We start from the raw sequence: 25,798 nt of genomic DNA on the forward strand, positions 1-25,798 counted from the left end.
AACACACCATTAGACATTTCCATTCATCATGGAGTTCTGTTTCAAAGACCTGTGCTTATTCTTAGATTTTTGCATTTATCTATGGCTCAATCTCTAGGGAGGGCCACCTCTCTATAGACATCTATGTGTCTACGCATTTTCTATATACTCTTCATCCCAGGTAAATGACCATCAACCAACATATTACTTTAGCTAAACGTAGCAGCATCATGCAAAAGATCAGAATAAAGAGAGACAGAGTTTTCTGACACCCTGTACTTTTTGTTTACACAGAAATAATTCATCCAGGAGAGCAAATAGAAGAAAAGAAGAAAAGCTGTTTCCTCCTCCACTTTCCCCACTGCCAGAGGACCCTCCGCGTCGCAGGAACATCAGCGGCAATAATGGACCCTTCAGTCGAGACAAAACCATCCCTATGATTGGACAGATTACCTCGACCAAACCTAAGAGGAATGAAGGCAAATTCTGCGCTACTTTCAAAGGGATATCTGTAAATGTAAGCATCATAGAAGGAATCTTCTCATTGTCAGGTAGAAACAAGTTGACCTAGCTTATCTAAGTCAACTTGACCTCATGGAAATGTTGCAGAGGGGTGGAAGGAAGGGGCAGAGAGAAAATATTAATATAAGTGTGTGTGTACACAAATACACAAACTCTCCGATTCTTGAGCAACTGAACTGAACTGAACTGAAGCCCGACTAAAGGATTATCCTGTCCTTCGGATTTTCTGCGCTGCTGCCTGATTAGCATAAATGATTGAGAATTTGTATCACTTTTCACATCCATACACAATGTCTTTTTATCTGCCCCAGGTATATGTACATGAACCATGGAAACCATGAGTGATAGTGTCACTAGTGAATGTTAGTGGCAAATCTATCTGCCTTTTCGTGTAAACGCATGTATATGCAAATACATATGCACTTGATCCTTCAGTTCAGTCGCTCAGGCATATCCAACTCTTTGCGACCCCATGGACTGCACCACACCAGGCCTCCCTGTCCATCACCAACTCCTGGAGTTTACTCAAACTCACGTCCATTGAGTCGGTGATGCCATCCAATCATCTCATCCTCTGTCGTCCCCTTCTCCTCTCGCCTTCAATCTTTCCCAGCATCAGGGTCTTTTCAAATGAGTCAGCTCTTCACATCAGGTGGCCAAAGTATTGTAGTTTCAGGTTCAACATCAGTCCTTCCAATGAACATTCAGGACTGATTTCCTTTAGGATGGACTTGTTGGATCTCCTTGCAGTTCAAGATCCTTTATGTAATATAAAAAGCAAACGAGTGAAAATCAATGAGTTTTCAAATGTCTAGCACCAATCCGGCAGCCCCTGAACCAAAAGTACCCATTTAACACTTCATGAAAAGCCATGAGGCCTCTGAGCTTTAAGGACCACAATTTATGGTCCTCCATCATCTGAGATAACTAGATGACATACATACCTAGGTAAATATTATTGGTGATATAAGGAAATGGCTCTATTATAAAGTTGTCATTTTCCAAATGAAATTTGTATGTGTGCCCAGATTATATTTGCATTCACATTTAAAGATGCTGAGTTACAGTGTTAGGAATGAAGCCATCTATTCTAAGCAATAATTACAAAATCAGTTCTATTTTTCATACTGAATATAATTAATGTGATAGACTTCAACTGAGGCTTTTTCTATTGCAAGCTTTTGGAGGACACATGCCCTACCTATCTAGGCAATTCTCTTCATATAGCACCTAGTACATGGTCACAAATAATTAGGTGCTTAATATGGATGTTCTTATGACAATGGTAATAAAAGGATCTGCAAAGGCATTTCTGAAAGCTCTCAAAACTACTGGGAAAATCTGATAAATATGATTGCATTTGCACCTAGAAAACCTAGAAATGGATCATTTTCTTAAGGAAATCACTAGAATTCTCCATGATATGACTTAATACTCCTTACGTCTTCTTTGGCCATGGCCTGCAATCTGAGAGACTGTGGAAATTAAGAGACTTACTTGAAACATAGTGCTAACACTGTAACAGATCTGTTCGGTGACCTTGAGCAAATTATGACACCTCTCTGAGTCCATGAAATGAGTAGATTTGACTAGGTGATCTGTACAGCTTCTTCCAGTTCCAAAGTGTTTTCCATTTTGCACTCTTAGAGTCTTCTCTGTTTCATGTAACCATGAAGTCCTGTTTATTGACTCAGTGGATGGGTGAGGGTCAACAGAGGACGTATTTATATGACTTAGATGACTTTGGCTGAACGCAGTCATTTCTAGTCAGATATGCCAGAACTGACATCAGTGCCATATGTGTGGTAGACGTGGTGTTTCAAGGTTCTTGTCGCCTATCTTGGTCATAGACACATGTGGCTCTGTCTCTGGGACTGGCCTGCTGTTTGGTCTAGGCCGTCACACATTGGCAATAGAAGCGTTGAGCTGGCTTAGGAGTTCAGAAAGCTCTGAGTTTTTATGTGTTTGGATTGAATAAAATCTGTGATGGACTTGAAACAATTTTCTCCACATCCATCATAACCACTTTTAAATGTGCAGTCTCTCAGCACAGTTATCATAATGAGCTCATCATGGTGAGAATTTTTGATAATTTGGAGATTTGGGATAAAGTGGAAAAGATGAGACTTTCATGGATATAAGAAACGTTCACATTTGACTTTTAGCTGAAAAGTGACCCTTTTAATTAAGGCAGGTAGGCCTGCAGTCAGCAAATCACTGAGCACACTGCAGTGGGGTGATGGGACGGGGTGATGGGACAGGGTGTGTTGGGGAGTGTGTGTCACAAATCAGAGATGGCTCCAGCGCTGAAAGGGCTCTCACTCTAAGGTGAACAATGAAACATGCTCGATGAACTTAGATACAAAATAGCTGCTGATTGGCGTCTTAGGGGAGGCTTGAGACACACCCCTCCCATCTCCATGTCTGTACTGTGGTGTCCGACTCTTTGTGACCTCAGGAACTGTAGCCCACCAGGAGCCTGTGTCCATGGGATTTCCCAGGCAAGAATACTGGAGTGGGTTGACATTTCCTTCTTCAGAAGGACCCATCTCTAAAGGGACAAGAAAGGTTTAAAGCACTTCCAGCCATTGACATAGGCGGTTTCCCTGAGAAGGCATTTGTTGATCTGGGTTGAGCTGAGAGTATTAAGAAAGATAAGGAGGGTTTAGAAATGAAGGGAAGTGGTTAAACAGTGTGCGGTTTAAATTCACAGTGGAATCTTACCCAGTCTTAAAAAGGAAGGAAATTCTGCCATGTGCTACAACCTTGAACTTTGAGGATGTCATGCTAGATGAAATCAGCCAGTCACAGACAAACAGTGTATGATTCCATTTGCACATGGTAACTCAAGGAGTCAGATTTTCAAAGACAGAAATTAGAAGGGTGATTGCCAGGGGCTGGGGAGATGGGGATGGAGAGTTATGGTCTAATGGGCACAAAGTTACAGCTTTGCAACTTCAGAGTCCTGGAGATTGGTTGGAGGACAATATAAATGTGCTTAACACTACTGAACTGGATATTTTAAAATGGTTGAGATGGTAGATTGGATATTATGTGTATTTTACCTCTATTTTAAAAATGAAAAATACAATACACTATAGCAAGGTGAAAGAAAGTAACGAGGAGGAGGCTTTTTCTACCCTAAGGCTTCAAGGGAACCAAAGCAGGATAGTGGAGAAATCACAATGAGTTCAGTGTGGTGACAGGTTCGTGGAAGGGAGCTGGGAAGGTTGAAGCCAGATCTGAAGCCATGAGAGCCTGCCCTTTGAGGTGTCAGAGGAGGAAGGGACAGATTTAAGAGACACTGGAGAGAGGGAGTGAATAGGACTTTGTAATGGATTGTGTGAGGGTAATGGAGAGGGAGAAATATGAGATGAAATCGAGCAGTGGTTTTCAAAAAGAGTTTCAGGAGCATGATCATGTTTTGAAATAATTTACAGAACTTCAATATCTAAATATGATTAAAGCAGAGCAGCTCAGACGGAAAGCATGGTGGGAAGAACCATGGTTTATTTGTTCATGGCCCAGGGATGACTGGTTTCCTGCACTAGATCTGGCGTTTTGCAGAGTAACAAGAGGCTTGGTGTTTGGTGTCATCATAGAACAAAAGCTGGTGAGTGCCAGAGTGCATGACATGCACCAGGATCACCTGTGCACCCTCAAGCCATGTGCATTGTTTTCTTTTCTCTCGCCTTGTTTCCTAGGGTGATTGACATGCAAAGCATTTATGAAAAGATGCTCTAAAAATCTGAACCTAATGGAAACTCTTTGTCCTCCTTTTTCCCAGGAGGGAGACACTCCAAAAAAGGCAGCCCCTGGCACTGTCAGCAACACTTCTATCGCCTCTGCCACTGCTACTGCCATTGTCACCAGCACTGCCACAGCCACTGCCACGGCCACTACCACAACCACTACCACAACCATTTCCACCATCACCTCTGCCATCACTACTGGCCTCATGGACAGCAGTCACCTGGAGATGACATCGTGGGCGGCCTTGCCCCTTCTGTCCACCAGCACCACCAATGTCCGGAGACCCAAGCTCACTTTTGATGACTCGTATGTTGTCCCCAGATTCTCTGGACCCAGTTGGGGAGCAGCAAATGGGGGTGGGGGTAGTATGGCTTTTCGAGCACCATGCATGTGTCACCTGAAATAAGACCTTAGCCGCAGCTATGCAGCTCCTATAGCCTTAAAAGTATATTCCTCCTCCTCACATACATCCTTATCCCCACCTAGAAATGTCATTGGCTGATTTTAAACATGGAGCTCTGTTACTGTTTCCAAAGGCAGGTGCTGAATCCTAGGTTGCTTGGTCCTCCTTGCTTACCCGTGTCCTCAGGTAGAACTGTGTGCCAACAAAGAGAATTACAGCTAGATTCTGTTGGATCTGTTTGGGCAACTTGAGTGGTTGGGGTTGGAGGATATAGGTATTTATCCCAATGGGCCATTAGGAACCAATCTCACTCACTGGATTATTTCAAGCTTGGTTATTATATGCATGACAAGCATCCATCAGCCCTGTTCAAGGCATTGTATAAGAATGGATTTATAGCCCCCCAAAGTATGACAATTCAGTCTTTTAATGAAAAGATGAAACATTGCTTTCTGAATGAGCTCATTTCATTTGTTTAGGGTTCACAATGCTGATTATTACATGCAAGAGGCTAAGAAGCTGAAGCACAAAGCTGATGCACTGGTAGGTTTCCTTATTGCTGCTCTGACATAGAGCTGGTTAATTCCTTAGCACCGCAAGGAATTAAAGGAATCAAAGTCCCCAAGTTCTTCGTGCCCTATTGCCCTGCCATTCTTGGTTTTCCCACTCTTCTTCCCCTTGTTCCAACTTCAGAGGTGCCGAGGCTTATGCTACCTTTCAATTGAATTTGAAGTGACTTTTGAAACTGCCCTGGAGAAGGTGGGTGCTCCCATGGTTTCTGGTGAACTCCAAACTGGTGTAGACAGGGAGAGAGTTGCTGAGAGCTGGTTAAGTGCCTCAAACACTGGCTTTGGGAAACTCAGGTCTGTAGAAAAAACTTGACTGCTTGCTGCATTAGATAACCTAGGGCCCTGCACAGAGAAAGTATGTTCTGATTTCTGGATTTCCCAGGACACTTGGCCCTGCTGCCTCCAAGGGTGGTGGGTACCTAGACCAGGAGAAACCAGGCACAGAGAGCTATTTGACTGAGCTACCTAACAGAGGGTCTCAATCGTGTATGTTACAGTCACTTTGGGAGCTTTAAAATAGCCCTCATGCTCAGGCCACACCCCAGAGAAATGGAATCAGAATTTCCAAGACTGGGACCAGATGTGGAGTCAAAACTCCCAGGTGATTCCCAAGTGCAGCCAATGTTGAGAACCACTGCCCTAGAGAAGACCCTGAATTCAGAATCCCCACCTTTGACTAAAGCTGGCATAATTTGAGATGTCAGTTCAACTCCATTGGGTTTAAAATAATCATATCCTCCATCATTGCCTTGTGTCCAGCCAGGACTTAGCTGACCCGTGCTGCTTGCCTCTGAGAGGGCTATAATGAAGGACCACAATGGTCCCTGCACCATCACTTGTGAATGGCTACCATCCACTGCCCTCTCAAGGGCCACAGTATAAGGAGATAATTGGTATATCTTTAGTATTAAAATTTCAATGGGATGTGTGAAAAAAATGTCTAAAAAAACTCACTGAGTGGTAGGGGAGGGAAGAGGGAATGATAATAGGGTGGGGGAAGGTTGAGCAATACTCATTTAGAAGATGTCTTTGCCAGGCTTATGTCTATACCAGAGTTAGACACTTCTTCGGAGTTCAAGCCCCTCAGCTATAAATAAGGAAACCAAGGCCCAGAAGAGGGTGTGACTCAGCCACTCATTGGCACTATGGCCCATATAGTTGTCTCTCTGGACTTCAGTTTTTCCGTTTGGAAAAAGAGAGATTTGGACCAGGTGGTTTTTAAGGATCCTTCCAGCTATGGGTTTGTGAATGAAAAGTCAGTTTCAAAAATCAGGATGTAGATTTCCTGATTTCCAGATTTCCTGTAGATTTCCTTAATTTCCACAGGAGAGAACCAATCAGAGTTGGATGACCTGAGGAAGCTATCTTGCCTCCTGAGGAAGGCAAGAGAAGAAGGAGATAACTTACATATATACACAAAGGTTTTCATAAAATCAGTTTCAATTGGGCTGAAACTGATGTTTTTCCACAACAACTTACAGAAAGGAAAGCACCAAATTCCTGCAGTACATAAAAGGGGAAGAACATTTATTGTAAAAAGAGTCATTTACAGCAAGAGATTCTGCAAGACTTGTAACTCATCATTTTATAGTTGTACTTAATCCTTTGCTAGAGACAGCTACTCTGCTGTTTTGAGAATTGAAACCTTCACAGTTGCATAGACAATATTTTGATAAAAAGTACATAAGAAAATTAAAATAGGTCAATCTGCATTCTATTGGTTCTTTCACATAAAATTCCATATTAGTGAAATTCTTCCATCCAGCTATCAAAAATTGAAAATGTTAAATACTGTTATAAAATACTCACTATAAAACTGTCATATATAATATTCATTACACATAAAAAAGAAATCAGTATGTCTAAGTCAGTTTAATCGTAACCATTATCAGGGCTAAAACCTTTTGCAATAAAATTTTACTAAACTAAAATATTTAGTAGTGCTATATTTGGGAGCTTTCTGACTCACTATTTCAGACCATCATTTACAGTGAAAGTGATGTGATTATTGTCACCAGTCACACTGCAGCTTCCCATTTTTCATGACAATAGCATCCATTTGTTACTCTTCTCCTGAGGATGGGGTTGACATGCTATGCTAGAGTTCCAAGCAAAGACTAGATGCGTTAGTTGTCCAGGAAGCTTGTAAAAAGTGGAGTTTCACTGCAAACTTTGTCTAGACCAGTGATCCACAACCTTTTTGGCACCAGGGACCAGTTTCCTGGAAGACAATTTTTCGCACGGACTGGAATGGGGCGGCGGGGGGAGGGGATGGTTTCAGGATGATTCAAGCACATTTCATTGATTGTGCACTTTATGTCTATTACTGTTAAATCAGCGCCACCACCTCAGATCATCAGGCATTAGATCCTGGAGGTTGGGGATCCCTGTTCTAAGGACATTATGATGACCAGTCTAGTAAATGTGGTCAATAGAAACTAGTCGAGGCAGTGATTTGAATTCTGCTCCACCAAAAAGATAACAAAAATAGGAATACCACAAAGACATGATACCTTGCTACAGTTTTCTCCTCTCATCCAGCCTCCATGTCATGACAACAGAACCTGAAATAAGTTACATCCTTGTTAGGACAAATTCCTAATTGCCCCCACCATATCTCAACCTTGGCACTATTGGGCCAAGCACTTCTCCACAGTGGGAGCTGTCCTGGGCATTGCAGATGTTTAGCAGCATCTCCAGCCTCTGTCCACTAGATGCCTCCCATCTCGAATGGGGACAATCAAAGAGGTCTCCAGACATTGCCAAATGTTCCCTGGGGGAGGGGTGTGAAGTTTCCCAGGGTTGTGCACCACTGCTTTCGATGAAGGAGAGAAGAGGAGCTGTCATGTTGATGAGTCTTCTTCCTGTTCCAGTTTGAGAAATTTGGCAAAGCCGTGAATTACGCGGATGCAGCCCTTTCCTTCACTGAATGTGGCAACGCGATGGAGAGAGACCCTCTGGAAGCCAAGTCTCCATACACCATGTACTCCGAAACTGTGGAACTCCTCAGGTTCATGCTTTTCTGCTGCCTTCTTCTTAAGCTCTCTCCACTCATAATTAGAAGCTACTATGTTTTTGAAAAATATCTTTTCCACCTAGTAATGATTCATTCAAGGCACCTTCTTCTCAGAAGTCATCATAATTAGTTCTTGCCATTTGATTCACGTCATGGGAAACTTATAACTGATGGACACTGCTTTTTATCAGTTATCCCCTTCAGAGGTTCTAATGTGAGTGTTATAACTTGTGATATTCATAAAATGGAAAGGTAGTGGGTGGAAATAAAGGATCATCATTTCATGGTGTCGAGCAGGCCCTTGTCTTTTCAAAGCAGTTTCATAATTCACAGAAAGCAATCTTGTTGGGATTTCTGCTATAAATCATGTTTTCTAAGAGTTTCTGCCTCTGTTATGAAAAAGAGAGGGACAACATCAGGGGTGAAATAAACTTTCCAGGCATCTAGAATTTGAGGGACAGTCAAGCTGGTAGCAGGGGAGCCTAGAAGAGGCTGACGCTAGGGAATGGTGTATTAACAGCACAGATTATTGGTTTCATTTGCATTTTGAATGAAATTTTCTGGACTGTTGGTCTTGGTGCAGTGGAGTTTGTGGCTAATCAAAAAATTCCTGTAAGAAGGGAAAGGAGAAGAAATGATATGCATTTGAGTGCCTTCCTGTAATCTTCAGGTATTTGTGAAAAGAATTTCATCCACCTCTGAATAGTGGATAAGCACTCACCCTCATTTGCTGGATGGACGGCATCATGGTTTTTGACTGAGCAGTTCTTCACCTGATAGGCCCTTATATCCCAGGCACCTCTGACTCGATTAGCTGATAATGCCAGGCCTGCTTTTTATTGTGTTCTTGCATCTGCAATAAACCATTACAAATCTGAAGACACTTGTACCTAAACCTTCAGACAGGCATCAGACTGAAGCATGCATATTTTTTGAGGAAAGCACTTGAAAAGATCAAAAGAATGGGAACCATTATAAAGAAGAAGAAGGAAAAAAAAAAAAAAACCGCTATGATTACATAGACTCGTAAGATTTAGTTAAAGCCACTGAAGTAGGGAAAGGATGAGGAAAGTTCCAGCCTTGCTCTGCCAGGCCAGGCAGCCATCTTTGGTTTTCACTGCTCTGACAAGCATATAAAGTATCTCTCAGACATACTTTATGTGAAAGCTGCCACTGCCATTTGTAGCTTTTAAGGGGAAATTGATTTCTCAGTGTCTATCCAAGGCTGCCTGCAGTTTTCAAAGATGTACAAGATGAAAATCCTGGCAAAAAATGAGGAATCAAATTGGAAGGGAAACTTTAATGAATAAACAAGAAGAAAAGCTTCACCTTCTATTTTAACACAAACACATTTTAAGGCACTTTTAAATTAAGAAGGAAATGTAAAAATGTTAGCACAGGCTTCCCTTGTAGCTCAGTTGGTAAAAGAATCTGCATGCAATGTAGGAGTCCTGGGTTCGATTCCTGGGTTGGGAAGATCCCATGGAGAAGGGGATGGCAACCCACTCCAGTATTCTTGCCTGGAGAATCCCAGGGACAGAGGAGCCTGGCAGGCTACAGTCCATGGGGTCACAAGAGTCGGGCACGACTTAACCACTAAACCATAATGTTAACACACACACAAAATTATGGTGAACTGGACCTCTTCCATGCTGATGGTGGGAATGGAAATTGATCCTTGTAAATTGAGGGCAATTTGGCATCATGTAGGAAAACCTATACAAGTGAGCAGTCATATCTTTGAAGCCACTAATTCTAGAAATCTGAACTTACTGTACTGAAGAAAAGAATTGTAAGAGGAGAATGAGTTATCCATAGAGTGTTCAGTTTGGCCTATGTTATAGCACCCAATTTGAAGGAAAGCAAAACATTGATAACAGAAGGGTAATTAATTACCTCACAGTACTCTCAACAGAATATTTTGCAGCCATTGAAATGCAGCAGTACCATGAAGGGAGATGGGGGGAGATGGAGACCATGTAGCTGCACGAAAATGTTTATAATATGGATTATAGACTCACTGCATTTCTGACCATGAAAAGCATGTTTCTGCATGTGGACCAACTTGGAAGGAAAACAAGATCATAACTAACTTCACCCCCAATTACAGTTATTTTATATATATATATATATATGCACACACACATATTTTTCTTACACATGCACTCAGAATAGAAAAGCAAAACCTCACATTTCATTTTTGGTAAAAATACAATGTGAATCACTGAGTAATACTTATTTCCTTTAGAAAACACTTCTTTTCCCTTTATTATTTACAATTTCTTTTCTTTTTCTCCAAGCAGTTTTTTTTTTCCATGATATGATAGTTTACTTCCCCCATAGGGTATATTTTCAGTGGAACCTAGTAAAACTCTATGGATAATTTAGAGATATTCACTTTAAAGGCAGTCTTTTGAAACTCTCTTTTCAGATCATTGTAGACTCACATGCAGTTGTAAGAAATGGCACAGAAAGTTCATGTGTCCCTCTCCCCTCATCTCCCTTCATGGTGCTGTCCAGCATAGCTCTAGTCCAAGATCATGGACACAGACATTGGTACATTCCATCCCCCTTGCTCAGATGTCATCAGGTCTTTTATCCCAAAATTTCACCAGTTCTATGTGCAATCCTTTATGTGCCCTCTCTATATATAGAATTATATATTTTCTGCCTAGTGTATGTGTGTGTATAATTTTCTTTGGAGAGAAATTTCAGTTGGGAATAAAATGAACTAAGGCAACTAAGTCTTCTTGCCCATGTAAACAATTGGAACTCCACTTTCAAGGCATTTCAACAATGGCTGCAATTAGAGGGTGACTGTAATAAGAACATAGTTTTTAGTAGCAAATTTTATGCTGAAGAGCTTTTTATTATACTCTCGTTAATGGTAGAGCACCCTATGTTTTTCAGTGAAGTAATTTTGGTTTCTCTCAGTCTTGGCAATCTGCAGTAGAAATATACTTGTGAAAACAAGTGGGGCATCACAATGACTGACATTTAAGTGATCCAGCTGTCAAACACAGATTTATGACATCATAAAAACCCTTTTTGCTTAATGTGGCAACAACAGGAGGGACTCACAGCAAGTGCATGAGTCCTTTTGTCAGAAAATGTTCATTGGACAGAACTGTGGCAGTAATAGGGAGAGCAGGGTGATAGGGGGCATGGTGTCCTGGGGAGGCTGCTGAAAGTGTGGGCTCACCAATGCCTTGTCATGATGAAGAGCTGGTCCAGGCTGCCTGAACATCTTCAGCTTCCTTCTGCAACAGTGAACTTGCTACTTATTCTACCACGAGTTCCTGTGAAATTGCATTATAGCTCAGACAATGATTTTATGCAATGCATTGATTTTCAAGAGTCTAAATGCCCAGAATGGAATGTGCTCAGCTCAAAGAACAAAAATGGGAACTACTCAACCTTTGATTGCCCTGGTGTGGAATGGTAACTATTAAAGAGAATGGAAAAACAAACTATGCAAGCACCATAAATTAGGGGTGCTCAGACCTTCACCTGCTGTGAAATTGACCACCCTTAAAAAAACAAAACCACTTCCTACAGGAATATATTCCACACCTGAGCCATTAGAAAAGCCCTTTATAACTGTGTTGGAGGCCCCCCCACCGCCATGCTCGTGTCAGACATCATTGTGTGATTGTTTACCTCAGGTGTCAAAAACTCAACTGAGACTGACATTTGTGTCCACCTCTTGTGGAAAGCTAATAATATTGTTTAGCTGGAGTATTCTTAGAAACATTATTTTTTCAGCACTTATACACAGGTGAAACCCACAGTAATTCCACAGCACTGTTCTAGAGCATGGGCTCTAAATATAACTGGCTTCTCCAGAGCAAGCTTCCATTGGTCACACCAGTGCTATTGTGACACACTGTGGTCATCGTTTTGTGAATGTTTTCAGGAAAGCACTCTTTTGCCCACATGGCTTTCTCAGTCCTTCTGCCAGAGCCAATGTGGGCCCAGCTCATTCGAGTGATGACAACACCAATGGTGTTGGGGCTTTATGAAGGGTCAGACAGATTCCATTTGAGCTTGTCCTTTCTCTTCCAAGGTATGCCATGAGGCTGAAGAATTTTGCAAGCCCCCTAGCTTCAGATGGGGACAAAAAGCTGGCTGTACTATGGTAAGTCTCATGGAGGTGACCAGGAAATAGCTGAAATGTCGCAAAAAGATTTGAAAACTCAACTTAAGCTGCTTAAGTCATTATTCCTGTTTTCTGCTAAACTCTGAAAAATTAACTAATGGATTTCTTCAGTTGCTGACTAAACATCTACTCTCCACATTTACACTCTTATCAAGATGGAATTTTAATGCTTATCCTTTCTTTAAAAAAATAAAGCCACATAAATTTATTTTCTTGCAGTTCTGAAGGTCAGAAGTCTGAAGTGTGTTTCGCTAGGCTAAAATCAGGGCATCAACATGGCTGCTTTCCTCCCAGTGGCTCTAGGGAGAATCCACTTCCGCCTTTTCCAGAGGAGGTCTGCATTCCTGGGCTTAGGGCCTCTTCCTCCATCAAGAAGTCAGCAATGTATCTTAACATGTCTCCCTGACTTTGACCTTCTGCCTCCTTTTTCCATCTTTGGTGGACTCTTTTTCTTTTTTTTAAATGTTACTGAAATATCATTGATATACACTGGTGTGTTAATTTCTAGCATACAGCAAAGTGACAGTTCAGTTCAGTAATTCAGTTGTATCTGACTTTGTGATCCCATGGACTGTAGCATGCCAGGTTTCCTTGTCCAACACCAACTCCCAGAGCTTGTTCAAACTCATGTCCATCGAGTCAGTGATGCCATCCAACCATCTCATCCTCTGTCGTCCCCTTCTCATCCTGCCTTCAATCTTTCCCAGCATCAGGGTCAGTTCTTTGGATCAGGTGGCCAAAGTTTTGGAGTTTCAACTTCATCATCAGTCCTTGCAATGAATATTCAGGACTGATTTCCTTTAGGACTGACAGGTTTGATCTCCTTGCAGTCCAAGGGACTCTCAAGAGTCTTCTCCAACACCACAGTTCAAAAGCATCAATTCTCCAGCACTCAACTTTTTTATAGTCCAACTCACATCCATATATAACTACTGGAAAAAAAACATAGTTTGACTAAACGGACCTTTGTCAACAAAGTAATGTCCCTGCTTTTTAATATGCTGTCTAGGTTTGTCTTAGCTTTTCTTCCAAGGAGCAAGTGTCTTTAATTTCATGACTGCAATAACCATCTGCAGTGATTTTGGACCCCAAGCGAATAAAGTCTCTCACTGTTTTCACTGTTTCCCCATCTATTTGCCATGAAGTGATGGGACTGGTGCCATGATCTTAGTTTTCTGAATGTTGAGTTTTAAGCCAACTGTTTCACTCTCCTCTTTGACGTTCATCAAGAGACTCTTTAGTTCTTCTTCACTTTCTGCCCTAAGGGTGGTGTCATCTGTGTATCTGAGGTTATTTATATTTCTCCCACAATCTTGATTCCAGCTTGTGTGACTCAGTTATACATATATATTCTCTTTCATATTCTTTTCCATTATGGTTCATGGTTTATCACATACTGTTGAATATAGTTCCCTGTACTATGCTTATTCCTTCTTTTTAAAAAATTTTCTTTTTTTCACTTATGTTCCTCGGTAACCATAGGAGAGGTGCTACGGATGGGAGTTGTATTTTAATGAATAGGTCTGAGGAAATGTTGGCATTAATGTGCTCCTTTCCCCATCATCACAGCTACCGATGCCTGTCACTTCTCTACCTAAGGATGTTCAAACTGAAGAAGGACCACGCCATGAAGTACTCCAGATCACTGATGGAATATTTTAAGGTAATCCTTATTTTGTGTAATTTATAGGTCCTGGGTGATTAAATCACCAATGAGACATGGCAGGCATGTTATGAAATGTCACAGTTGTCACAATCGAAAGCTAAACTTTCCGCATCCTGGCCGTCCATGGCTGTCTCACTTCTCCTTTGGAGTTCAGCAGAGAGCTTGGGTTTGATCCAGTTCCAGGGAGAGAAGGTACCATAGTTCAATCCCCCCGATGATGCTCTGGAGTGAACAAATGGGCCTGGGCACCTTCCTGGGTCCAGTCAGGATGGTGATCCCTTCTGCCTGCACTGTGGACTGCCTGCAGAACATGGCTCATGTTACATGAGATGCCAGCCTAGAAATTTCTCAGCAGTGAGAGAAGTCACCACAGCCACCCTGGGCTCTGAGGGCACAGCCACACCCCCAGGGGCCCTTTGGCCATGGGGAGTGTTGAAGATAGTGGTTGCAGTTGAAGACAACTGATAACTTTGGCTGTCAAAATAAACCAACAATAAATAAACAAATTCATCCTCTAGGGAGCTGGTGTTTTTGATTTGCAAGAAAAATGAAATATTTGAACCACAAGATGCAATGCCAAGACGTGGGAACAAGCCCAGATAAAAACGGCAAGCCTGGAGCTGGGCCTGGCAACCATGCTGGGTGTCATTGGCTGAGGCTCCGTGGACCTTCCTCTTTCCACCCGTCAATGCTGATCGTGTGTTAGAGTTGAGGGCTCAAGGTTGCTGTTGGGCAGGTCTTGAAAGAAAAGGATAATTTTATTTATTTAGTCATATTATTTTTTGCCAAGTGCGTCAGCTGACAGGGCTCAGTTGCATCAAAGCAGTTGTTTGAAATGAATCAAATCCTGACCTTACCTCAGATGTTTAAAGCCAGTGGGTAGGGGTGCGCGATTATGTGGGAATGCCCACTCAGTTAGGAAAAGAGCAGCTCTCATGTGGTGTGGCCATCATAAAGCTAGTGCTTGTGAATGCAGTCAAATGCAGCAGCTGCCCCTGACTGTGTGTCTACAGTCTCCACCTGGGCTCTGTTAAGGCGTTTTGATGCTGGTGGTCTGGGACAGGGCCTAAGAATGGGCATTTTGAACAAGTCCCTGAGCGATGCTGATGCTGATCCTTTGGGGACACTCTGAACCACAGCCCTGGCCTCCATTCTCTGTGGCCTGTTCTGCACCGTGTTCACTGCACTGCAAAATACCAAACTGATGTTAAGTAACTCACTTCTCTGGCAGAGCGTTGAGCTTCTTTGAGGTTCAAAACGGGAAGCTCCCACCTGCTGAGGTCATTCTAACGAGCTGATCTTTTACTAGTGAGACGGTGCTGAGTGTCAGGATTTCCCATGCTCCACAAGTGAACAGTCATGAAAACAGAGGAGGCCCATTCTTTTCTTAAAATGGATTGTGTTGAAGTGTAGTTGATATACAGTGTTGTGTTGATTTCTGCTGCACAGCAAAGTGATTCAGTTATACACATATATACATGCTTTTTCATGTTCTTTTTCCATTCTGGTTTATAGGAGGATATTGAATATAGTTAGTTCCCTGTGCTAAACAGTAGGACCTTGTTGTTTATCCATCCTATTTATAATAGTTTACCTCTGCTAATTCCAAACTCCTATTCCTTCTCTTCCCCAACTCCCTCCCCCTTGACAACCACAAGTCTATTCTCTATGTCTGTGAGTCTATTTCTAGTCCTTAGATATGTTCATTTCTGTCATTTTAGATTCCACATATAAGAGATGTGATATGGTGTTTGTTTTTCTCTTTCTGACTTACTTCACTTAGTATGATGTTGATCCCTAGGTCCATCCATGTTGCTGCCAGTGGCTGAGTCATAATTCATTGTATATATGTACCACATCTTCTTTATTCATTCCTCTGTCAATGAACATTTAGGTGTGTTTCCATGTCTTGACTACTGCAAACAGTGCTGCTGTGAATATAGGGATGGATGTATCTTTTCAAATTAGATGCTTTTCCTGATATATGCCCCAAAATGGGATTGCTGGATCATATGGCCATTCTATTCTTAGTTTTTTTAAGGCACCTCCATACTGTTCTCCATAGTGGCTGCACCAATTTACATTTCCACCAGCAGTGTAGGAGGGTTCCCTTTTCAAGGAGGCCCATTCCTTAAACCGGAGGGAAAAGAATGTTTAGCATTCCACTGTGGACAGCCCTGGGCCGGTTACAGTGCTCAACAGGGAAAACCATCAGCCATGAGGATATGCATGTGATGATAGCAAATCCAGGTGATACACAGACACACACACAAAGGCTGCTTGGTTCTGGCCAGTTCCTGGGATTTTAGAAATGACAAGCCAACTTGCATCCCAGGGAAAAAGTTTGCAACTGGAGCTAAAGGTGAAAAGCTTGTCTGTACTCTGAAGAGCTTGTTTTGCAGAATAAATTTCAGATGAGGATAATTAAACCACTTCTTGGAGAACTGAGTCTGATTTCACTGGGCCTTTTAGTATATAAGATCTTTCATCAAGTGACTTTCATGGTCCTGATTGGAGCCCACTAATTATCCTAACCAGCTATTTTCATCGAGTGTGCATCATGGTGTGCTGACGTGCACATACATCCCAGCTCTGCTAACGAAACAGGAGGCATCCCAAAATGCTGCAATCAATATTAATGTACTCTAAATCACACTTCCATCTGTTTCTGAATTAATAAAACACAAAATAGATGTCCTCATTTCCCTCTCTGTTTTTCTCTTTTAGCAAAATGCTTCAAAAGTCGCTCAGATACCATCTCCATGGGTAGGCAATGGAAAGTAAGTATCTTCTGAAAATTGCTTTTTCATGAAAATTAGTCATTGAATAGACCCCAAATATTTGGTATTGACAAGCCAGGCACAAAGGTTAATTCTGAGATTATAGTAATTTGGGTGCACACAAAATTCTAGTCAGGTTTCTGCTAATGGTAGGACAGAAAATTTTAACATGATGTGATTCCAAATTTCTTTCACTATTTGATCTTTAAGCCAAATGACGGCCATAAAAATATCAGTTAATGAGATGGCAAGCACCATGCCATTTCGGGGAGGCAGGGTAGAGTTACCTCCACTGCAGTGATTTTTCAATGATTCACTCAGTAATGAAAGACCAATGAAATATTCATTGATATATGGTAAGTGCTTTAATAAAACCAAAGGCATAATAGTGCTGAAAATGTGAAGGCACTTCGTCAGCCAATTATCTGAGCCTTCACGATGATTTTTATATTAATACTAAAATACTCTGCCCTAAAATATAAAAGCATCTACTATACTGCCGGCCTGAGGCTCAATGAACTCACCCACTCCACAGCTGTCCTTAGAGCCGTATCTGCTTGGAACAGCTCAGCCCTCCAGCAGCAGGGTGGGAGCCGGTAAACCAGTTGACCCAGGCCCAAGGCTGCCCTCAGTTCCCAGGATGAAAGTTAAGAGAGCCCCTTCTCTCTGCAATGAAAGGCCAGACCCAATGACATTGGAGCCTCCTCTGAAGAGAGGTTCCTTTTCAGAGGGCAATTCAGAATCCTAGTTCTGTCTCAGCCCTGAACTAGCTATGTGCCCAAACTTACCTGAGCATTCGTTTCTCCTGAGTCCAATACCTCTCTGACCACTGCAAGCCCACTTCCCACCAGTAGATGTATTCTTTTGAAAAGAGCTGCTTTTCCCCCCATTTTTCACCACTTCAAAATTCTTATGTCTCTGATCAAAACACTTTCTTGAACAGTGAGATAGTCTCCTTTGCTGCTTTATAAATATCTACAAAGCACACTCCTAAAGGAGTGAAACTGTGAACTCTAAGATCATAAAAAAAACATTCAGAATGAGGGAACAGATCCATTAAAAACTATGAGCCAACTCAATTACTGTATTGAAAGGAAGTACCGTTTAAATTGTTGAATTAGGTCTCTCTCTTATATTAACGGACAAAAGCGAGACCGCAGGCCCAGAGAAAGCTGTTTTCTCTGAACACGGAGTAAAGCAAGGGCAAATTCAGGTAAGCACCCATTCAAGAATCACTGGGAAAAAGTTTTTTAATTCTGCAGTGAAAGAACTCAAACACATTCTAAGCTTGTGAAGTCACATTAAAAGCCTCCTGAAATGATTTTTTAAAGCAGCTTCTATCTGAAGAAAGCACACTCCCTTTGGTAGGTCAGAGAGCTTTTGAATGAGGCGACTCAAAACGGTTGCCCAGGGGTTACAGCCCATTCATTCAGCACATACTTTGGGTGCATTTCCCTATGAGAGGCTGGGGATGCACTGAATGCCAAAGGCTCCCTGTACTCCAGAAGCACATGGTCCAGTGGCAGGAGGGGACAGATCTGAACAAAGTTCTGTGGACACCCAAGAGAAAGAGAGCTTGGGCCTCCCTGGGTGGCCAAGGAGGGCTTCTTTGTCTGCTAGCAACACTATAGCCTGCATCCCTCAGTGGATGAGGATGATTGGCCCTGCACCAGACCTCTCACAATCCTTCCAGAAGAAGCCTCCCCTGACCCTGACTGTGAAGACAGTGCAAAGAATAAGTTGGAAGGAGAAGAAAAACCTATTCGAGATAGAGCAGGGGTCAGCAAATCTTTGCTGCAGAGGGCCAGATAATACACATTTGGGGCTTTGCCAGTCCAGAAAAAACTGAGGTTGTTATGTAAAAAGAATATGAGAGAAAACAAGTTTCCACAAAAATCTTACTGATGAAATTCAGGATATAATAGCAGTTTTAGAATACAAGTCTGTTAAGGAAAAGAAAGGAATTTTGCAAAAATAGAATTTTGTGTTCTTGGGTTCAAATATAGTATTCTCATTTATCAAATTGATTGCATATGTTCATCTTTTCAAAACATTTGTAGTTCACAGGCCATGCAGAAACAGGAGGTGCACCAGGGCTTTCAGTCCCAATAGAGTGTCATGGTAACCACATCGTGGAGATGCTAAAAAAGGGAGGGGCAGCAGTCTCAGATGTCACCCAGAGAGAATAAAAAAGAAGGCTATGAAAGGAGGAAAGAACAAGGCCATTTGAGGCCTTTAGAAGAGCTGTTTCAGTACACTGGGGGCCTTGGGTGCTATATTGAAAAGGTCGGAAGAAAAGAAATATTGCCCCTTGTTGGGGACATTGGCCAATAAAAGGACTGCAAAGAGTTTGGTTGTCACTGGAGGGAACATTTCTATCAAGCAAAACTTCTCCCCAAGCTTAGGGCAGGCTGTGCCTGTGCAAACATGGGAAGAGCCCGAGGAGAGTGGTAGGAACAAGCCAACATGGACTCAAGGGTGAGGCTCGAGGTGGACACCCACATCAAGGGAAACCTAGTAGAGGGAAGGTAGGACTTGGAGGTAAGTTAGCAGAATGGAAGGAAAATGGACTTTGCAGGAAAACAGACCTTTCAAATCCCAGCTCTTTGACCATCTGCTGTGTGGCTCTCAAAAAAGGAACTGATCTTTTCTGAGCCCTCTTGTTATCTGTGAAACAGTGACAGCAGAAACTCACCCAGAGAGTTGTCATGAGGCTTAGAGATAAAAATCAGTGAGGCCCAGAGCACCATGCTTGGTGCACAGCAACTTTAACAAATAGCGGTTGCTGCCACTGCCATGTTTTGTTATCATTATTACCTTTTTAAGTTGGAAAACATAAGTGATCTTGCCCCTAGAACTCCCACAGCTCTTGGTCTACACGTCACTTTTGGCACTTATCCTAGTTTCCCAGAAATTAATGGATTCTTCTCCCCATTAGACTGTTTGCTCTTTTCAATAAGGAATTGCTCATTCTTTAATTCATCAAAGATTTATTGCCTGCCTACTGTGTATGAAACACTCTTCCAGGCACTTTACAAAGTATTTATCCCCTATCCGTGTGCTGCTCTACATTATTTTTCTTCCCTCTCCAGAGCACCTCATACGTAGTGGATACCATATAACAACAGAGGGATAGCTGGAAGGCACTCCATTCACTTATCTCACTGGTATTAGTACATGTTATGTATACCAGGCACCGTTCTATATGCTGGGAATGGCACTGGATGAAATAGACAGGGATTCCTGTCTATTTCACATTCTTTCAGAAGAAAAAGACAGTAGAAAAAGAATGAATATGCTAAATGATAAATGTCATAGAGGAAATTAAAACAAGGAAGGGGAACAGACAGGGCTGCTTGGAGGAGGATCCTCAATAGGGACATTAGGGAAGGATGATGAGAGAATGAGCTATGCAGATCCGTGGGGGAAGTGCATTCCAAGCAGCCAGACACCACCACCTTCTTAGATAGGGGCGTGGCTAGTGACTACCAGGGGCAGCAGGGGGCGAGTGTGGCTGGGAGGCAAGAGAGGATGGTGGGAATCTAGAGTGCTCATGCTATGGGTGGTGGAAGCCTGTGCTGGTGTGTGCACACTTATGGCCATGTGCCGTGGACATGAAGAAAAGCATAAAATCTGAAGCAGATCCACAGAGGGAGAGCTCAAGAATGAAGCCCCAACTGTGGGGAGAGCCAAGGTGGAGCTGAAGGCACACTAAGAGGAGCACTGCAGCAGCCCTTCCAGCCAGAGGAGCGCTGTCTCAGGCGGGCTTGGATTGGTGGATTTCACGTGTATGATGTGGTATTCTGGGAGTTCAGGCATTCTCCACACCAGATAGCTCACGGAGCCTCATGTCAGGTCAGTCATGGCCAAAGGCAAACCATGCCCTCATTCTCCTTGCCTCCACCACTGATTATTTAAAAGAAAGCACCAAGTGGAAAGGAAAGAAAGCTCCTCACTAGCTCCTCAATGTTATAAACTGAAAAGGCCTTTTCAGGAAATAAGAGGTAAACAAAGGTGATGTGATTCCCCTTGGGATTTCTGGGCAGAGTTGGAAATCATTGAATCCAGCCGTTTCTTGCAGTCCATAAAGGCTTCAGCAAGGGGAGGGGCTCAGGAGCCCCAGGCTGGAGTCTCGGTCCCTGGGATTCCAGAACTTTTCAAGCACCACATGGTCCCTGTCTCAATGTTTGTGACACTGACACCTTTATAATCTTCTCTAGAGATTACAAATGAGGACGGTTTCCTTTCTTGCTGTAAATTGACATTTAAGGATTAATGACCACCACTGGGGTGGGGACAGGGGAGAGACTGCTGCTGCTGCTGCTGCTGCTGTGTTGCTTCAGTCCTGTCTGACTCTGTGCGACCTCATAGATGTCAGCCCACCAGGCTCCCCCGTCCCTGGGATTCTCCAGGCAAGAACACTGGAGTGGGTTGCCATTTCCTTCTCCAATGCATGAAAGTGAAAAGTGAAAGTGAAGTCACTCAGTCGTGTCCGACTCCTAGAGACCCCATGGACTGCAGCCTACCAGGCTCCTCCATCCATGGGATTTTCCAGGCAAGAGTACTGGAGTGGGGTTCCATTGCCTTCTCTGAGGAGAGAGACTAGATAATAGCATTTCCAACCTGCCATGAAAAAAAAAAAAGTCCAGCATTCACTGCTTTTATGTTAACCTTCTGTGCCCAGGTCCCTGAGTTTAACGATCCCTACCTTGAAAATAAATCTTTACATCAAGAAGTATCACACATCTCAGAGATTATAAACAGAGCAGGCAAACCTTCACACCGTCTTACATCACACAAGTGCAGAGCAATTGTGGGGATTCACTTTAACCCTCATACTAGAACATAACAGAAGATATACTCTGTTTGTAGAAGTGGACCAAAGCTCTCATGAGGCACAGCCTGTGTGAATCTCAGGTGACCGTATCAGTTCAATTGCTCCCAGACTGAGTCATCCCCACTTCAGCATTTTGGTACATGGTGATAGCTGTTCCCCCAAATCCTCTATGGGTGCCTGTCAGGGTGCACATGTGTTCTAGGAGCAGGTTGGCTCTGAGGAATACAGCCACCCTGGAATGTAGTTGGCAACAAGTGGCTGGTAAAGGGGAGGGAGAGTGAGAGAAGGTTCCTGATGATGGGAGGAGTGTGTTTGGAGGAAGAAGGAGTCCCAGAAACAGCTTTCTCCCATTTCTGTTACTCCCCCAAATGATCAGTCATAATAAAGTGTGCATTATACTGGGCATTCAAAGCCTGGTTGAAAGAAGATGGGGAGAGCTGAGATGTGTATTGACCTGGCTGGTAGGCACAGGCAGCAACCCAGCCTTTGGGACTGTCCATGACCTAAGTCCTTGCCCTCCATGCGAAGTGCAGCCAGCAGGGGACTTCTTCTTACTGATATTAAAGAATTAAACAAAAATCTACCTCCAAACAATGATACTGCCCAAAGTAGGAATTTCCAAGACATTTCTTTATAAGCCAGTCTGCAGGTGAACTGTCAGCAATTAACAGCCATCCTGTAGCAGGTCTTAAAGAATCCTAAAGTGATATTCAGAATCTTACTTATTTCCAGCTTCCCTACTACTGCTCCTTGGGGGCCTTTTAAGGATCATACTTTGCTTATTGTGGTGACTGTATTTGGAACAAACTGTCACCCTGGTTTCCACAAAACATTTTGATAACAGACCAATATAGCACATCAAGTTTTTCTAAGTGCCAATATCCATTCTGGCAGCAGGTAGAGAAAGCATCGTAACTCTGAGCTAATTCTTTCTCTGGAACATCAAAAGACTTGTTATATGTATTCAAAGTAAAAGCTACATTTGTGGGTAGAATTAATGCCAGAGAAAGATTCACCCAGCTCTCTCTTTGGTATTTTAAAACAAAGTAGCAACATGCACAGAGTCATCAGTGGTTGCCAAAGGCAGTCAGACTTCTGTGTTTAAAGTTAGGAAAGGAGAAGGATGGCTCTTTCTACAGCCTGGCACTGTAGCCCTGGGTGGGTTGGTCTGATGAGGCAGGAACAGTGGGGAGGGGGAAAACTACTGTGTGGGTGAAAGCTGTAGGGTGTCCTCTGAGAAGAGCTGGTGGGACGCGAGAGTAAGCTTCATAGGTGTTCACCATGCCAAGCCTCACTGTGGCAAATCACACCCTCAAGAGGCCCCAGTATGAAGAGGCAGGGCTCAAATGCTATTGTCACTCCCCCCTAGCAGCCTAACAAGCCCTGTCTCTTCCCATCCCCCAGGAATACTCCGTCCCCAGTGTCTCTCAACAACGTCTCTCCCATCAATGCAATGGGGAACTGTAACAACGGCCCAGTCACCATCCCACAGCGCATTCACCACATGGCCGCCAGCCACGTCAACATCACAAGCAACGTGTTACGGGGCTATGAACACTGGGACATGGCTGACAAACTGACAAGAGAGAACAAAGGTAAGTATGCTGGGCTGTTCAACTGGTTGCTCACAGGCCATGGTGGATTCAACCTGCTTTGAAGGGCTTGAGTTTCTCATGATGACCTTCTCTTTCTGTTGGTCTAATTTCTAAGGCTAGATGAGGGAAGGGAGGGTGAGATCAGGGTCGACTCAGTGACCAGTTTTTGTGAAGAGAGTGAAAAGATCTAGAATTGAGTTCTCCTTTAAAACTTAAAGTAACATGAATTATGATGTATTGTCAAATGTCTTTTCCAGATTTTCACTCAATGATAAAGATCAACATAGAGAAACAGAGCAAAGCAAAAAAGAATGATTTGCAAATTAATTGGGATCAAGATACTATTGGCTTTTTTTGTTTCTTTAAGACAAGTGAGGTAGCACCACGGCCTTCTACTTTCATTATATTCATCAGCTCCAGGGATTTCCCTGGTGGTCCAGTGGTTGAGACTCTGAGCTTCCAATGCAGGGGGCCCGGGTTCAATCCCTGGTCAGGGAACTAGATCCCATATGCTGCATGGTGCAGCCAAAATATATTTTTTAAAAATTATTGAAGATAATAATCATCAGTTCCAGGGCACTTGATAATGTGGCTTGCATTCAGATACCAGGGTCAAGGCTCAGCTAGTGTCTTTCACCCACTGACACTTGGGACGAAGGATCAGGGCCCCATTCGTGAGAACACATGAGGTTTGCTGCAAAATAAATGCAGGGAGGACCCTGCTTCACCAGAGGGTGAGTCAGTGGTCCTCCACCACTCATGCTGCATCTGTGACCTTAGCTGCCACCCAGGTTCACCCTGAAGTCTCACTATCCTAATGAAGATAGGAAGTTCAAAGAAATCATACTTTGGCCCTGGCCATTCAGTGGACTTTGATGATTCTGGAGCAGCAGTTAGTGAAAGACCCACTGTAGTTAAGGTGGAGACAGATGTGGGTCTTTCAGATCAGATTGCAAAGAGGTGAGCCGAGTTTTAGAGCAACAGAAACATCTGGCCAGATACAGACAAAAATTCATGGCCCACACACGCTGCTGGCTCCTGCCAGGACATGACATGGTACAAGCTGCACGGAGTGGGCTTAGGTCCAGGCCAGTAACATGGATTTCATGGAATCAGGCTGGGGCTGCAGGCCACTGAGATGCAGAGGGAAGTTCCTATGAGTTACTGGCCCTTTCTCCTGGCTGCATCTCTACTGTGGGATCACTCAGCAGGCTGGGAAACAGTCCCACAGAACTAGAAAGGGTGCAGATTTTGAAGCCTAATCATTTTAGCTTGAATCGTGTCAGTTACTGGCTGGGTGACCTCAGACAGTTACTGAAATCTGTGAGCTACTCCCTAGCTTCCATTTCTATAACGGATATAACGAAGACAGGATGACAATGAAACTGCCCACAAGAATGATAAGAGATGGGTGAAATAAAACAAGATTTGTCAATCACCTAGCATAAAATATTAGGTGCAAGGTAGAAATCCTACAAATATTTCTTTCTCTTTCCTTATCCCATATGATGACATATAATTCAGATTCTGTGGCTATCAAAGCATATTCCATAATTTGGGACTTCAACCCTCGACCCAACTATTAACACTGAGTCCTGGGGTTATTTGCATGTGTTGGTTCTGTGTGTTCATGCAGCAATTTCTATATGCCAGGCGCTGTACTCTTTGTTTTATCATTTGTCATCTCATTTATCCCCATTTCCTAGATGTAGAAACTGAGGCCCAATGAGGGTCAGAAATTCTCCCATGATATCACAGCTCATCATATTGAAAGCATAAATTCAGTGGAGAACTGTCAGATTTCAGAGTCTGAACTGTTAACCTACAGGATGCACTGCCCATCTAGAGGGCAGAATTAATCATGCATCCTCAGAAACCTTCAGTGAGTTCTCAGTTATCCGAGTAAGAGACAGTTCTTAACTTGAAATCCAAAGACAACTGGCCCAGACAAGCAGGCCAATCCATGAGTTCTAGAATTAATCATGAAGGCATAAGCATCTCAAGTCTTGCCTAGCTTATCTGCCTCCACTCTTCTCTGTCTTATGTTGTACTGGCAACTGGAGGGCAGTTCAGTATTTATGGATTTCCTTCATAACTGCATACATTTTCAAATCTGGTAAAGTAACTCCTTCTAAATTTACTGCAGACCTTTCCAGGAGCTCTGTAGTGGCTGGGCTGATGTTTGAGTGAGATGGTACTCATCTTGTCCTCAGCCCCTGTGTCAGGGAGTTGTTCAAGTCCCTGCCTACTACTGAGTCAACATGATTCTGTCACTCCACCAGCAGAAATGCACTGCACCCTGCTGGCGTGGTCCAGAGGCTGTTCAGGGACCTGGACAGAGGACTTAGTTTGGAATCTTCTTTTTGCCGCCTTGAGTTTCACACACTTTGTCATTTCTGAGCTGCTCAGAGTGAGGGACTCTTCCCACACCTGTCTTGTCCCCATAGATATGGGGAAACCGAGGCACTTTTTTTTTGAGTGAAACTTTCCCTCCACCCAGAGACCACCATGTATGTGCA

The 25,798-nt window shown here is 43.1% G+C and overlaps 1 protein-coding gene across 1 annotated transcript in view; it reads left to right on the top strand.

Annotated features, from left to right (window-relative positions):
- AFF2 (AF4/FMR2 family member 2) overlaps window positions 1–25,798 on the top strand; it is a gene marked incomplete at its 5' end in the record, with an annotated part of 92,341 nt that overhangs the window by 64,508 nt on the left and 2,035 nt on the right. The window contains 8 exons of the mRNA XM_018044732.1: window positions 274–496; window positions 4,289–4,560; window positions 5,137–5,200; window positions 8,100–8,236; window positions 12,309–12,380; window positions 13,971–14,064; window positions 16,795–16,847; window positions 23,089–23,279. Of these exons, the coding sequence (XP_017900221.1) occupies window positions 274–496; window positions 4,289–4,560; window positions 5,137–5,200; window positions 8,100–8,236; window positions 12,309–12,380; window positions 13,971–14,064; window positions 16,795–16,847; window positions 23,089–23,279 (1,106 nt within the window). The remainder of the gene's footprint in view (window positions 1–273; window positions 497–4,288; window positions 4,561–5,136; window positions 5,201–8,099; window positions 8,237–12,308; window positions 12,381–13,970; window positions 14,065–16,794; window positions 16,848–23,088; window positions 23,280–25,798) is intronic.

This window comes from Capra hircus, unplaced genomic scaffold (assembly GCF_001704415.2).
Source record: "Capra hircus breed San Clemente unplaced genomic scaffold, ASM170441v1, whole genome shotgun sequence".
Classification (NCBI taxonomy): domain Eukaryota; kingdom Metazoa; phylum Chordata; class Mammalia; order Artiodactyla; family Bovidae; genus Capra; species Capra hircus.